Source organism: Bidens hawaiensis, unplaced genomic scaffold (assembly GCF_021521415.1).
Source record: "Bidens hawaiensis isolate Kalapana, Puna unplaced genomic scaffold, B.hawaiensis_p1.1 tig00000055_1, whole genome shotgun sequence".
Classification (NCBI taxonomy): domain Eukaryota; kingdom Viridiplantae; phylum Streptophyta; class Magnoliopsida; order Asterales; family Asteraceae; genus Bidens; species Bidens hawaiensis.
The window spans coordinates 5,757,979-5,774,844 of NW_027491016.1; the positions used below are offsets into that span (position 1 = coordinate 5,757,979).

The 16,866-nt window shown below is 33.0% G+C and overlaps 2 protein-coding genes across 3 annotated transcripts; both read left to right on the forward strand.

Moving 5' to 3' along the window:
- The first annotated feature begins 13,793 nt into the window (after nucleotides 1-13,793).
- On the forward strand, nucleotides 13,794-15,150 carry LOC143533210 (transcription initiation factor IIA subunit 2). Of its 2 annotated transcripts, none has more exons than XM_077028130.1 (4): nucleotides 13,794-13,820; nucleotides 14,058-14,196; nucleotides 14,809-14,859; nucleotides 14,962-15,150. In XM_077028130.1, the coding sequence occupies exons 2-4, from the start codon at nucleotides 14,068-14,070 to the stop codon at nucleotides 15,100-15,102; spliced, it is 321 nt and encodes a 106-aa protein (XP_076884245.1). In that variant the 5' UTR covers nucleotides 13,794-13,820; nucleotides 14,058-14,067; the 3' UTR covers nucleotides 15,103-15,150. The 2 variants fall into 2 exon arrangements, with proteins under 2 accessions (XP_076884245.1, XP_076884196.1); XM_077028081.1 differs by lacking the exon at nucleotides 13,794-13,820 and adding an exon at nucleotides 13,928-13,953.
- Nucleotides 15,151-15,464: 314 nt separating this feature from the next.
- Nucleotides 15,465-16,796, forward strand: LOC143533374 (alpha-glucan water dikinase 2-like). Its single transcript, XM_077028202.1, has 6 exons — nucleotides 15,465-15,542; nucleotides 15,718-15,827; nucleotides 15,954-16,032; nucleotides 16,145-16,236; nucleotides 16,351-16,557; nucleotides 16,667-16,796. The coding sequence occupies exons 1-5, from the start codon at nucleotides 15,471-15,473 to the stop codon at nucleotides 16,421-16,423; spliced, it is 426 nt and encodes a 141-aa protein (XP_076884317.1). The 5' UTR covers nucleotides 15,465-15,470; the 3' UTR covers nucleotides 16,424-16,557; nucleotides 16,667-16,796.
- The last annotated feature ends 70 nt before the right edge of the window (nucleotides 16,797-16,866 follow it).

A 16,866-nucleotide genomic window follows, 5' to 3' on the forward strand; every position in this document is an offset into this window, starting at 1 on the left:
TGGATCACGTAATCCCTTAAAATTTAGAAATCACGTAATCTCATATAAACATTTGACTGACTGTTTAAGATAAACAACCCGTTTATCTTAATGACTGACTGAAAAAGGTTTAACGTATTCACCTGTGATTGTGATTGTCTTTTCTGAATGATGTGGTGATCTTGTTTGATAACCTTTGTGAATGAATGATGATTGATCTATAATAAAATAGGTTTGTATAAATACATGGATCGTCTCTTGATCCAGCTACAGACCTTTAGTCTGGTTTTGATAGCTTTAAACATTGACTGATCATTTGTATCAATAAAATATTTAGATCCGTAGTCTTTTAATTTCATTTATTTATAATTCATATGTTGGGTTTCTTCTTCAAGAAGAAACATCTATTGATAGGTTTCTTCATCAAGAAGAAACATTAAATGACTATAACCCTGGTATGTAAAATCTTACGTTTCTTGGTCGTGAAGAATACTATATTTCTTGTATGTAATGTTTCTTAATTGTGAAGAAACTATTTATGACTATATCCTCTTTATGTAGAAACTTATGTTTCTTAATTATGAAGAAACATTATTTTAGCTATAACCTTTGCATGTATAAAGCTTTTGTAAACATAATTATGATCAAGGTTTGGGCTATACCCCTGACTATGGTCTAAGCCAAATAATATAATAATAAAATAATATTTAGGCAGAACCCCTACCTTACACGGGTATTCGGAGTTAGTTGCCTATGATTGATCGAGCAGCACTTCTACTCTATTTCGCGTTCTAGAGCTTAAACCGTCATACCTTCGGAGCTTGGAACTTTCCACGAGACCGGCACGCAAACCGAGGCTAACTATGTGTAAGAAAGTGTGATTGAGGTGTGAGATGGGAATGTCGTACCCCTCCCCTTTTATAACTAATTTTGGGAACCATCACGTAGCGCGATGGTCCCTTCTTCTTGGGCATCGCGTAGCGCAATGTCAGGGGAATGGCGCGTGGCTGCTGACTAAGCCCTAGCGTCTGCCACGTGTCTCCCCGTTGCGACACGTGTCTGTTGCGTCATACAACTCCATCGCGTAGCGCGATGGTGTTGTTCCAGGGCTCATCACGTAGCGCGATAGGTCCTGAAATCATATTTTCACTTTTGGTCCCTTGTCTTTGATAACTTGTCACTTCTTGGTCATACTTCCATTTTCCAAAAATACTAAAGCGGCCTTTATGCGGCTTGCGGCGATGCGAGAGTGTGAAGTGCGCCATCAAAACGCCACATTACGCCCATCGCCCGAGTCCGAGTCCGAGTCCGTGCGCGTTGGGTGCTTCGCACCCTCCGCTAAAACTATGGAGAGTGGTTGTCCACATAATAATATTACTATGGAAACTTACTTCCTTATAAAGAGCTTCCATTTCTTTTCTTGTTTCCATGTGGGATGAAAGTTATCTTCCTTATACCCATGTGGAATGTTCCCACTTTCTTCTATTTTTTCACATGGGATGGAATTTTCTCATTTCCTAAACATGATATATTTTTATTTTTCTTATCTCATTTTTCCCAATACTTGTCTTGTGAATATTTTTAATCCTTCAACTTTCAAAGTTGGCATTTTTAGTCCAAAATAATTATGGGATTTTCTAGGATGTTACAAGCCATACCAGACTGTCCTTTCTTTCCTTTGTTCCATTCCTCTTCATTGTCGGAGTTCACCCAACTTCCAAAAACTTTCCTCAAAAGGTTCTTCAAATCATCTATATCTTGATCCGTCATTTTCATTAATTACGATGCTGCTAGATACTTGTCGGCCAAATCTTCATTGATCTTTAGTTAAGCTTCGTTCAAACAATCTTTATCTTCCAACGTTCAATCTCTGATGTGAGCTTAGCATTTTCTGCAATAAGAGTACCAACATTTCTTGAAGATCCTTGGTCACTCTCAAGCATAGCAATTTTAGCCTCAAGAAGCTCAGTCTCTAGCAATACCCTGTCAGTCTCCTTCTCCAAATCATCTTTCAAACTTGTTGCAAGGCGAGAGGACAAGGCAAGTCACGTTCAAGGAAAGAGACTCTTGATTCTTGTCTCACACCTTCCTCATGGAGTTGAGCGAGTGACAAAGATTGATCATTTAACAATGTTTATTGATTGTCAACTCGCTGTTGAAGGACCTTGATTATTCTTTATTGACTTGAAATGAGAGCTCTGTCAGTCTCTCGATCGTTTTCCAACTTGGCCCCTTGGATCTAATAATATCCAAGGCTTTAGCTACTTCAATGGCGTCTCCTATAATCGTGCATTTAAGTACCATGCATGAAAAGGTAGCTTGTAACCATCCCGTAGCCGATGAATGAAGGGGAGTAAAGCTAATCCCAAGAGAAGGGCTCCTAAAGGATCACCTTGTTTAGCCCCGGTAGTTGACTGAATACAATCATTCCCTACATATAGCCTAGCTGGTTGCTCGTGAAGAAAATTAACCCATAGGGAAATAGATGGGCATCTGACACGAACCTCCTGCAGGAGTGTGGTCCTATCCACCAGGTTGAAGACATTAGAAAAATCTACTGTAAGCAAAGCCAACGACCCATCAGGGTGGAACATGTTAAGAAATCTATTCGCACTATAAAGCACCGCCTCCGCTCCACTCGGGATCCCCATCCCGAATTGAAAATCGCCAAGGTATTTTGCCATCTCTTTCCCAACACTCCTCATAACCACTTTGAATACATGCCTTCTCCAAATCTCGCCAATGGCAATAGGCCTAACCCCGTTTTCGGGCTTAAGCAGTGGCGTTAGGGGGTAGAAGCCACAACTCTGCCAAAGCAACAAGGCATCTCCCCCTAACCACAAGTTAACCACCTTAGTGATAGCTTTAATCAACCCCATGGTAATCGCGGATCCTTCCCCACATAGGGCACCTAAAATATGTTGGGCCCTCAACCCATCTCTCGCACAAGAAGTCCTTTTGGGAAAAGATTTAATACGCCCTAGAACACTTTCAACATCCACAACCAAAGGGGGCTTCGAGAGTAAGGCCCCAGGCAAGGCAAGCAGGGGTAAGATGGGATGCTTATCAATCAAAGCTTTCATAGTAGCGTCACCAAGAGGAGCAACACCCGAAGAGCACAAAACTTTGACCGTGGGCGTGAAGTGTCTATCTACAACTTTTTGAATACAATGTTTAGCATTGAGGCCCTCCCTCGAATGATCACCCCTAAAGAAGGCCTCATCGGCTCTTGAGCCCATATCCATTGGCTGGTTAAAGAGAGATTGGATAAGATCAACACATCCGCTTCCATCACCCAAGTTGCCAAGGACCGCCAAATAAAAAGGCATTGCAAGGATTTCCTATTCCCGACCTACGCTCCTGTCGGTTGTAAGGCTTGACAACTTGTAATGTGCAACGGGGTAATGTCAAAAGTCTAACCCACCCTTCAATGGACTCTGGAATAGACACCACCTTGCACAATGAAACAGATAAGGCCTGGGCAAATGCCATGCGACAACTATGAGGGATGTTTTTTACTGTCTCTAACGGAAGTGCAATTGGTCAAATTGAGAGACTTGATTACCTTGAATGCCAAACGAAATTAATATTATTATGAGGTAATCAGAAACCCTATTTATAGCTGATTTCTGGTCTAATCACGTATCACACGAACCTATAATAAGGCCATCGCATATCGCGACTATACCTATAGCTCCGTCGAGTCAGCCCTAGCTATGCCACGTGGCGTGCCACGTGGCAGGAAACGTGTCTCGTCTACGTAACCTCCTCATCGGTATCGCGATGGGTTACTTAAGGGTCCGTTGTGTATCGCGACAGCCGTAATAATTTCATGATAACTTACACGTCATTGCGTATCGCGACGAGACTAATCTAAATCCGTCGCTTAGCGCGATGGGAGGATATTTAAACATCTTAATTTTCCACAAAAACACTAAGATTCAAAGCACCACATTGCGCCCATCGTACTTCGCCCGTGCGCGTCGGTGGTTCGCACCCTTTGCTAGGACCACTAGGTGTGTCTTGTCATATAAGAATATTATCATATGAGCTTTCTTTCTTATAAAGAGCTTACAAGTTTTGTAATCTAGCGATGTGGGACAAGAACTTACATTCTTATTTATATCAAGGTGGAAGTATTCCATTTTCTTTCCTCCAATAATGTCGGATGAAATTCACTTGTTTTATTTCTTCATTTTTCCTTTGATTATTTTATGGTTTGTTATAGGCTAACCTCTTGATTTCTGGCTCGAAGCTAAGTGAAGATTGTCTTGATGAATGGAGGGTGTGCATGAACCTGTTACCTGCACAATTAACACACCCAACATAAAATGGGAAAATAAAAATAAAAAATAAAATTAAAACTAAAACCAATTCTAAAATAAAACAAAGAAATCAAATCACATCGGGGTTCAAGCATGTTACAAACAGCAATCTCATGTCATTTAACAGATTAATTATCAATAATCAAATCTGGTTGGTTAACTAGTTAAACCTTAGGCATCAACAATTGCTAACACACGAAACTGTATATCAAACGGTCACTGCCAATGTGACTCAACAAAAGGAAATTGTATGCTTTATCACATTCAAACTAATCAATACAACCCTATGAACGCGTATCACAAAAGTTGGCAAACTAATCGTTCTAATCGAAATAAACCTAAACCGACTGAATGCACAATAATACCAAACATAAATTCTCATAGATCGATAATAAAAAAATTACAATTTGTTGTTCTTAAAACATGAGAAAACTGTTAAAAATACAATAATCTACATCCCTGGTATGACTTGAGAAGATTAGCCATTCATCGTCTTCATTAGATCTTCAGTTATAATGCGAAAAGCCATTAAGATTGATCAAGAGATTATTGGTGGCCCTGGAATTCACCCAAAATCTCCTAACAACGGCTGGAAGTCGTGATATCTGATTAGGGTTTGTAAAATAGAAGATATAGGTCAAAACCAGTTTTTCACATTTTTTATGTACATCACGTAACGAGATGGGCATAGAGTCATGTTTTCGCGATACGCAACCAAATGTAACCTTATTTTTGGATTCCTCTCTTTGAGAAACCCAAAATTCATATATTATGGGTCCCGTGACACATTTTCTAGCCCAGGATATGCTCGTTTTACTTCTTTGTCGCTTTTTGTTAACCTATATGGTTCAGTTTTAGCATCGGCTTCAGGTTTCTCATCCAAACTCTTCCCTGTTCATTCTGTAACATCAATCTTCACTTCTTATGCTTCCTATATCCATGAGATTGTTTAATCATCGTCTTAATGGCTCCATAATAGCTCGTTTAAGAATTGAACAACTGTAATTATAAAAGAACTCAAAGTAATCGTGTTCGCCATACCTAAACTATTAAAATACATGAAATAACACAGATATATGATTTATACCCGACCATCACATTGACAACCAAATATTCATCGAATTTGTTCAAGAACTACAAATCAAATTTAAACATCAAACAAAATTTAGGGTGTAAAAGTCCACTATCTCTAATCTACTTACCCGAAACATCAAAAGTAGTTAATGTACCACCACCAAAATCAAAAACCAACATAGTTTCATTGTACTTCCTTCCAAATTCATTGGTAATGAGGCGGTTGTAGGTTCATTGATGACACATCATGCTTAAGATTTTAACTTCTCCCATCTCTCTAAAACTACAAACATATCTTCATTAATTTCATATTTAAACAAAGGTAATCCTTCATTAACATTGCACAAATGCGCTTGTACATAAGTACCTAGAATACAAATGTGCGTATGGATTCTTTGGCAATTTTAAGGATTGATAACAACATTAAAGAATAGAACATCAACAATGATGAATTCACCAAAATAAAGAAAAGAAGAAGATAAAATTGAAACCATCAAAAACCAAATTTCTATAGTCTGCATGTTTCGAAGTAAAGTATGGGTTTCAAAATTTCCTCATAGATAACTTGATTAGTGTGAACGCTTAATGAGTACATATATACGAATCAAAAATTGTGTGAGGGCACATCAGCCAGATATCACACACATCATTGTAAGGATTTAAAGGGGTGTTCAGGTGAGCTTTACAACTTTGCTTATTTGCTTATTTGCTTATTTGATGAAAATCAAAATCAACTCTTGAAAAGCTCCATTTTAAAGCTTTTAGAGGAGAGCTTTGTCAAATACCTTTTGTTTTTTCAAATATCAAATAAGCAACATTCAAAAGCTCGCCCAACCCCCCCCCCCCCCCCCCCCCAAACCCATTCATATATTGTATACCCATTATGAGGTTTTAAGCCTTACACATACATTTAGCACAACAAAAATTATCAAGAGACTCGCGCCTTCAACTCAATACCTTACATAGAATGAAACATAATATCTTTATTTTGAATTTTATGTAAAAATGATTTCTTTCGTGTATAAATGGTTTTTAAAAGCATTTTTTTAATTAGGTTTTAAAAAGCACTTAGACCATCCTCTATGGAGGGCAACATAACCCTTCCACGTTATCGTTACGTAGGAAACGAGGCTTCGAAGCCCCTCTTCATAATGCCCTACAATGATTTGTCGTCCCGTTATATATATACATATATATATGTATGTGTGTGTATGTGAAAGAGAGAGAGGATGCAGACCCCACCACTCCCCCTTTTTTGGACAGTATCCCAACACAACCGCAACCCAAACCGCCCCCTATGTTACCCCTCGGTGGTCTTTGGGGCTTTGCTGCCCCCTATGTTGCCCCTTACACCGTCCATAGAGGATAGCCTTAGGATGTTCTCTATGGTGGGGGGGGGGGTATCGAAGCCCCTCCACAGTGTCACATCATCACCATGTAGAAAACAGGGCTTCGAAGCCCTTCTTCATAACGCTGGCTATGGTTTAAAGCCCCTTGGGCTCCCCAATATATATATATGGATGGTTAAAATAAAAAGAGATAGTTTTCTAGGAAGAGTAAGAATAGATCTAGACCCTTGGATCTAGAATCTAGTGGTTGAGATTAATAGTTTTTAAAATACCAAATAGTTTCCTAAGATCTAGGATTTAGTCTATATAGTGTCCTAGATAGGCTCAAATAGTTTCTTAACTTCAAAATTTATACTCTTCTTACCATTCTTAGGAAGTTATTTATTTTTATTTGAACCCTCCTCTCTCTCTCTCTATATATATATATATATATATATGATTAGATTTATTTCAGAAGTGATTCTTATAGCGAGAAGTGATCTCAACCATTAGATTACTAATCAATGGTTGAAAATGTATTGCATTTATTGTACTTAATGAAATTTGAGAAAAAATAAAATAAATAAATAAAAGGGTAGTATAGGTAAATTAAAATAATTCATTATTTAATTTTTTTTAATCTATCTCTAAATAAAAGTCTAAAGCATTAATATCCAGACTTTATGATTTGTAAGTTACAATTTATTTATACCACTATATCTCCTTTAGTTAGTATGGATTTATTTTTTTTTTTTCACTAGTTCTATTTACCATGAAATAATTTATGCATTTCGAATATCAGTTTATCAACTAATATAACCAATTAACAAACTACATTCTATTTTAAATTGTTTTTTTAATCTATGATTAATTCGTTCGTCATAATATTTCAAATTTAACCATATCTAGAAATATTTTCAACTTTATACCGAATTCGTAAAACCACCTACATATTACATAAAATGATTCTACACACGATAAAATTTACACGTATATAATTCGAGATACCACATACCCAGTACATATATGAACCTACACACGCTAAAATTTACACATACATAATTTAAAATACCACTTACACAGTATATATATGAACCTACAGAAGATAAAAATTACGAATACACAATTCGAAATATTATCTACACAACCAATATGAACCTACATAACACATAAATGATCCTACATGTTATAAAATTTACACGTACAAAGTTCGAAATACCACTTACACAGTACACATATGAACTTACACACGATAAAATTTACACGTGCACAATTCGAAATACCACATTCACAGTACATATATGAAGCTACACACAATAAAGTTTACACATACACAATTCAAAATACCACTTACACAGTACAAATTAAACTCTTTTTTTATATTAAACTACATATAATAAATAGCGGATCACACTAATAACTTATAATTATAAATTTTTCACATATAGTAATGTCTAGCTTAATGAAAGAAATAAAATAGTAAAAATTATATATGACACTATGACAATTGATTAAGCATAAAAAAATAAAACCGTTAAATACCACTTACACAGTACAAAATAAACTCTTATATATATATTAAACAACATATAATAAATAGTGGATCATGCTAATAATCTGCAATTATAAAATTTTCAAATACATTAATGTCTAGTTTAATGAAAAAAATAAAATAGTAAAATTATATATAACACTATAACCAATGATTAAGCATAAAAAATGAAACTGCTAAATGCCATTAATGTCTAGCTTAAAAAGGGCTACATCACAAAAGAAATATGCACCCTTTTTAATTAATAAATATGTCATAAACATGTGTTTGTATTTACAAATTTGCCATTTCTTTTGTTAACCATTGATTAAACAAATCAATGGTTCAGATTCTCTTCTCGCACTTCTCGCTATAATATCACTTCTCGCAAGATCTATCCCCTATATATATATATATATATATATATATATATATATATATGGGAGGGTTATACTAAAAAGAACTAGTTTTCTAGGAAGACTAAGAATAAATAATAGTCATTGGATCATGTTAATCAATGGTTGAGATTTAAAATTACCAAAAACCGACATAGTTTCCTAGAATTACTCTTTCACCATTATAACCGACATAGTTTCCTAGAATTATTCTTTCACCATAGGTTATAATGCAACATGTCAAAAATCTATTGGTTCTTACCATTCCTATGAAACTTCTTATTCTTATTTGAACCCTTTTATATATATATATATATATATATATATATATATATATATATATATATATATATATATATATATATATATATATATATATATATATATATAGGGTACGGATCCTAAGAGAACCATGAGAACCAATATGGGCCACTAATTGTAAAATTGAAGGTTTTTTTTAAATAATGACAATTCTGTAAATTACTATTAGAAGAAGGGGCTATTTTGTAAATTTCTATTCTACGTTATGTAGACAGATCTCAATCTAGTATTGAACGGAACAGGTTAGGGTTTCTTGGATAATAGCCACATCCATCTATTGAAGTCGTCTCGTCGCCGGAGATTAGCCGGAAATAGTTCACAAGTGGAACTGGACAAGGATGGTTTACGAGTTTACACAGTGAGACGTGGCGGAATTCGATTTGCGAGAGCGGGAGGATCATATGCATCCAGAGAAGATTAAGATGTCGAGCCAGGTACGATCTTATACCTAAATGTTCATTGCATAATCGTAATCTAGAGGCTTGATTAACAGAGATTTTGACGGATGAATTGATTTTTGTAGATTGGTTTATCTGAAATTTCGTTTCCGTTCATGTCAAAAATACTTCCGTTGGTTACACCGTTCTAGCTCCGGTGATTTTCATCAAGTGTTTCGTCTAATTTAATTTACTACTTTAATTATAATTAAACTTGAAATGGAGATTTTCTGTTACTGTATTTATATTGTTGCTAATTGTATTGCTACTGATTTGTGCTAATTTATATGAAATGAGAAAACTATTTTAGTTTATTAGTGTTGTGTGTATCTGTTGACTTTATTCTTACATATTTGAGACACAACTTGTATAGATATGTTAATTAGCAAAAACAAAACTCTAATATCAGTTCAATAGAGCCACATATGAACTTAAGTCTTAATATTTTATATACATACATGTATATATAGAAATGATTATTAAATATATTGAATAAATGATTGTTCATAACATGATAGAAGTTATACATATATGAAGTATTTGGTAAATGTAGCGTGTGTACTTTATACATATGTGTATAGCAAGTAATAAGTTCTGTTTGTACATATGTGTATAATAAAGTAGTGTTTGGTACTTATAGCTTTTGTGTGTTGTACTTATATGTACAATGGGTAACGGTTATAAGGTTAAAATGTTTGTACATATGTGTATATTGATCAATTGTTATGATAATTATAGTCTGTGTATGTTATACATATGTGTATAGTGAGTAGGTTTAATGTTTGTATATATGCGCATATAAGTTGGTGTTTGATATTTTTAGCTTTTGTATGTTGCACTTATATGTATTATAAGTAGCAGTTATAAGGTTAAAATGCATGTACATATGTGTACATTGATCAATTGTTATGGTAATTGTAGCTTGTGTACATATGTGTATAGTAAGTAATTATTCTTTTTTACATGTGTGTATGATAAGTTGGTGTTTGATACTTTTAGGATTTGTATGTGGTACTTATATGCATAATGATTAGCAATTATAAGTTTAAAATGTTTGTACATATTTGTATATTGATAAATTGTTATGGTAATTATAGCTTGTGTACATTATACATATGTGTATAGTGAGTAATTGTTGTGTTTGTACATATGTTTATGATAAGTTGGTGTTTGATACTTGTAACTTTTTGTATGTTGTACTTATATGTATAATGAGTAGAAGTTATAAGGTTGAAATGTTTGTACATATGTGTATATTAATAAACTCTTATGGTAATTGTAGCTTATGTACGTTATACATGTGTGTAGTGAGTAATTTTTATGTTTGTACATATGTGTATAACAAGTTGGTGTTTGATATATGTATCTTTTATATGTTGTACTTATATGTATTATAAGTAGTAGTTATAAGATTAAAATGCTTGTACATATGTGTATATAGATCAATTGTTATAGCAATTGTAGCTTGTCTACGTTATACATATGTGTATAGTGAGTAATTGTTCTCTTTGTACATATGTGTATGATAAGTTGGTGTTCGATAATTGTAGGTTTTGTATGTTGTACTTATATGTATTCGGTTATAAGGTTAAAATGTTTATACATATGTGTATATTAATCAATTGTTATGATAATTGTAGCTTGTGTATGTTATACATATGTGTATAGTTTGTAATTGCTATGTTTGTGTATATTTGTATAATGAAGAAGTGTTTGGTAATTATATGTTGATGACATTAATTATCATAATAATAGTGATGACGACCTTAAAATTGAAAGTGAAAGTAATAATTTGAAGGTAATACTCAAAGTTGTAAATGAAGTGTTCAGTTATTATTTAAATATATGTTTAATAATATAACATCTTATCATTTCTATTTATAGGGACATGTTACAAGGTTGTTAAGAGTTATTAATGCATAACAAAAGCTAAAGCTTAAGTAAGAGGATGGAGAAAAAGATGATATCATACCAAATGTCATGGAAGACATGCAAAGTTTCAAGTTAGGAATTTCACAAGATTTCCCAAGACAAGCCAAGTTTCATCCTCACTACTTATGTAAATAGTGTGATTCACAGTCTTTGGTTGAAGTTTACGTGTTGTAGTGCTGTCATTTCTTTGTATTTGTTGTGGAAATCGATTTCATTTGATACTTTGATTGTGTATAAGTAAAACATGTTGATGTTATTTATTGCTTCTGTGTTTTAGTAAATCTGTCGTACAATATTTGCTATTTTTTTGAGCATGTGTTCGCTTGATTTTAGTTCGGGGTGTTAAAAGGTAAAGCATGGCTAAATAACTAGTCGTGCTAAAAATGTGTTAATATATATATTAAATAAATGAACACAAATCATAAATGTACGATTTGATAATATACATATAAGTATAAATTGTAGTGGGTGGGTGCATTATTATAATTTACAAGAAGAAAAACACATGTAATACTACATGAAAAATAAAAAAAATGACTATAATAAAAACAAATATGTATAATATACATACATTTATAATTTGTATATATGTATCATAACATTTAAATCATAAACTAATAATTCTATTCAAAACAAATACTAATATAAAAAACCAACAGTGATGTCTAAGTTGAACATTAAAGTAAAACATTATTTAATAAAACATAATAAACTATAAAAATATTTTCCAAATGAAGTCAATCACATAATTTCAAAATCCGAATCTGTTTATTCATCCACTTGTTTCATCATTTTTCTTTGACTCTCTTCCATATATGTTCTTTATGTCCTCATCTTTTGTTTCCCGTTTATCTCTCCCATGGTCTTGGTGAGCAACACGATAAGTATTTATTCCATCAGCTTCCTCTCGAGTTACAATGTAACACAAAAACAATTTGTACCGCAGTATTAGTGTTACATAATTAACAAAGTTATTATACATATATATAGAATTAAAAGTGATTATACATGTGTACAATATTATTGTACATATATGCATAATCTAATGTAAATACCTTGTACATACATCTTTTAAGTAGAAATGGTATAATTATGATGTACTTACATTTTCTGAGTTGCATTGAATTAAACATATTTGTATGACTAGTGCAACAGTGTATGACTTGCATTAAAATAAACATATATATAAAAAAATGTTATTATACATATATGTATAATCATTGTATGTCCATACACATATATTCAAATATTATTATACACTAGAATTTTCAAAGATGGTCAAAATCTAGACATAAACGAAAATTCAGCAGAAAACTAAAATGACCAAACTTGATTTTTAACCTCTTTAATTCAATCTAAAATCACTTTTAAGAATCCAATTCTTTTGTTATATATCCAATTTAGGGGTGAGCAAAACTAGGGTCGACTCGAAAGCCGGACCAAAATTTAACCAAAACCACGACCGATATGTTGCATCGGGTGGTCTTGGGACCACGTATCTATATTCTCGTGTTTAGGTCGGTCCTAGGGCATGGATTGAGAACAACCGAAAAACAAAAGACCGGACCGAAATCAAGTTGTGTTTGAAACTCATATAGACATTTGGTCAAGCATATGGCGTGCGTGTATTTACAATGAAGAAATGTCAAATTATGTCAATTCAAGCCCAAAACCAATTTATTTACACAAATTTCATTACTAATAAGAAAACATTGATGGTAAATTATATGTTATGAACATAAAAATTAACAAAATTACCATGTCACGTGGAATTTGAAGTAGGCAGAACATGGCTGGGTTGGATTGACCTTTTTCATATCATTCTGATTGGAAAATGTTGTTTGCATATGTGTTGTTAATCAATTTAGTAGATCCAATAGTTGCAATATCTATTATTAAATTCAAATATTAGAATGAACAAACCCTAATTGCTCATAATGAAATTGCGATCATACCTGAATTGGATTTGAAGTTCTGATTGTTCACCGAATCAGATTTGTGTTGATCGGAATTGAGAAAGTACAAACCAAAACTGCTATGAAGCATCGATTTCAATATATACGATTGGTTCTCTTTGAACTTCTAGTTCTTCTCCCAATCGTCTGTGTGTTCAATTGCTAGATGATAAAATTCCTTTTCTACCCTTTAAATGGAATTTTAAATACCCAAACTTAAAAAGAAAATTAGTGGCTGTTCTCAATTCCCAAATGATTCTCACATGATTCCAATCCTATATATGTATGTATATACATATATATGTGTATGTGTGTGAGAGATGAAGAGAGAGAGAACATCGCCCATATTTGTGAAGCCGCCCCCTACCTTCCAGGCCCCTTGACGGCGTGTCGCGCCTTCAGCCCCTCAAGGGCACCCATAGCGGACGGTCTTAGGAGCATGTTGTAAAATAAATAAATAAAAAACAACAATTAATAAAAAAACAAAGAAAGAAAAAGAAAAACCTTGCTTTATATTCCAAACAAGCAACTATAAACTTGAAGGTATAAAACCCCCAATCTCTCTCTCTCTTAACGAATTCCTGTCACAAATTGCTCACTTTCGTACTTCACTCCCATCTTATAAACAAACAAACCAACAAACGTACCAAGATTCAATTTTTATTTCAAAATTAGGGTTTTTTTACCTTCAATTTTAATTTCAAGATTAGGGTTTTTTTCTTTTACTGAAAAAAATGATAATTGCTTGTTTCCTGATGATGGGTTTCTTGTATTGTACAGATCTTGATCAATGGCGACGTTTGAATTGTACCGCAGATCAACGATCGGTATGTGTTTGACTGAAACCCTAGATGAGATGGTGTCCAATGGGATTCTCAGCCCAGAGCTTGCAATTCAAGTACTTGTTCAGTTTGATAAGGTCTTGTTTACTTAATTTGTGTCCAATGGGATAACAATTTCTGTTTGTTGAAGATTATTATGATTTGTGTTTTGTGGGTTGAATTGTTTTGGAACAGTTTAATGGTTAACATTTGCCAAAAGGAAATTGTTTAAAATACTTTATATTTTTTTAAGATTTGAATTGGTTTGGAACCCTTTAAAAAGTGACAATTTTTAAAAAATATTTATGTTTTTTCTCTTTTAAGATTTGAATTGGCTTGGAACAGTTTAAAAAGTGACAATTACCAAAAAGAAGTTGTTTAAAAAAATTTATAATTTTTTTTAAGATTTGAATTGGTTTGGAACACTTTAAAAAGTGACAATTTTTAAAAAATATATTGTTTAAAAATATTTATGTTTTTTTTTCTTTTAAGATTTGAATTGGTTTGGAACAGTTTAAAAAGTGACAATTATCAAAAAGAAGTTGTTTAAAAAAAAGTTATAATTTTTTAAGATTTGAATTGGTTTGGAACAGTTTAAAAATATGAAAATTACCAAAAGGAAATTTCAAAAATTACCAAAAGGAAATTTTTAAAAAAAATTTATACTTTTTGAAGATTTGAATTGGTTTCTCGTGTTGTACTGATTGCAGTCGATGACCGAAGCGCTTGACAGCCAAGTTAAAAGCAAGGTGACCATCAAGGTATAATAAGTTCATTGATAACATTTAAAAAATAATTTATTAAGGAATCATTGCAATGTTAGTGTGTTTTTTTTAAATTGGTTTACATTGATATGATAACAGGGACACTTGCACACCTACAGATTCTGTGACAATGTGTGGACCTTTATCGTTCAGGATGCGATTTTCAAGTATGATGACACACAGGAGAATGTTGGACAAGTTAAGATAGTGGCATGTGACTCAAAGCTGCTTACTCAGTGATTATCATTTAGTATCTAGCTGATGATATAAGTTATTAACTAATGATCCTGTATTGTGTAATTCTTCGACATTAAGTGTTTTTTTCTTTGTTTTTGTTTTATGCTGTTTTTGGTGTAATAGAATAAATGTAATGGTGTTTGCTTTAGGCTATGAACCTTCCTTGTGAAATGAAGTTTATATTTTAAATTAGAAGTTTTTATTTATGCCCATGTTTCAGAAGAATGGAGAATGTGATTCTTTGCCTAAATCTTTAGTCTTTTGGAATATGGAATATACTTTCTTTCATTTATACTTCAGCTTGCAGATTTATAAGATTCTCAAACTGGTTCAAATGTTGAATCTGCTTATTGCATTTGCTAAAGCCCACTATGGCATCCGCCAAGTCTTCCGAATGTATCGAGATAAAGAAATATAAATTCCACAATGGAATGGTGCTTCAGGTTAGAATTTCTCATTTGTCATGATATCACTATATGGGCAAATTTTGACTTTTTATGCATATATAGCACAAATGTAACATTAACATTCATGATTGGTGTTATAATAATGCTATTTGTCCTCAGATGTTAAATATATATCTCTAATTTTGGAAACTATGTGGTATTTTATCATTAGGTTGATGTATCCGTGTTTTCAAGTAGCCACAATGCGAAAGTGAAACTTCAACTTTATAACCGTTCACAAACATGGATTCTACACTGGGGTTGCATCTCCAATGGAAACAAGTGATTACTCTTCTTGAGAACGTTAACTTTTTTTTCTTACTTATTTGAGGTGGTGAAAGGGCATGTCGGGTAATGGATGAAAGCGGGTTTGGGTCAAAAATGTGTGATTATGTTTCTTTCTTGCAGAAAATGGTTCATACCCTCCTTTTATCCACCTGGGACAACAGTATATAAGAAAGCTGCATTGAGTACTCCGTTTATAAAGGTTTGTTTTTTGTAATAATATAATTGCCGTGTTGTTACTACCATTTTTATATTTTTGAACGAAAAAGGGAATTTTATTTTTCTACTTTCATTACTGATTATGTGACTTGTAGGATGGAGACATATATGTTGTTGACATTGAGCTAAGGGACCCTATGATACATGCCATTGAATTTGTTCTTAAAAATACCAAACATGATAAATGGTGCAAGCTCAACTAGTTGTTTTATAATTTATTATTATTATTATTATTATTATTATTATTATTATTTTGGTTTTTGGTTTTTGTTTTTTGATGTACTAACCCTTTGACTGTTAGGTTGAAGATGAATGGAGCTAGCTTCCGAATTAATTTACACAAAGAAATCGATGCAAGTATCTTCATTATGTAACATTCACATTCTAGCACGTATATTATCATCTGAATGTGAATTTTGCAGGTTAAAGATGACGGTGCAGTAAATTCTAAATGCTTGCTTAATGGAATTTTTCATAAAGAGAATATTGAAAACCTATTGAGACACAGGTGCATTTATAAGACACAGGTGCATTTTTAACATACATCTGGAAAATATTTTAACTATAGTGATTTCAGAAAATTTAAAATGTTTGTTAATTGACGGAAACCTCTGCAGCCTTCCTTTCTTTCCAAAACTCTCTGCTTCATCCACTTTACAAGGACTCTCTCAAAATAACAATACTTTCAGCAATATGTATGTTATGTCACTTGAAGAAACCTCTAATGAAATGGTATGCTCGTTAGTTTGTAATTAATATTAAAATGATAAAATCTTATAATATAGACCGGTCAAACAGGTTGACCTCCATTTTTCCA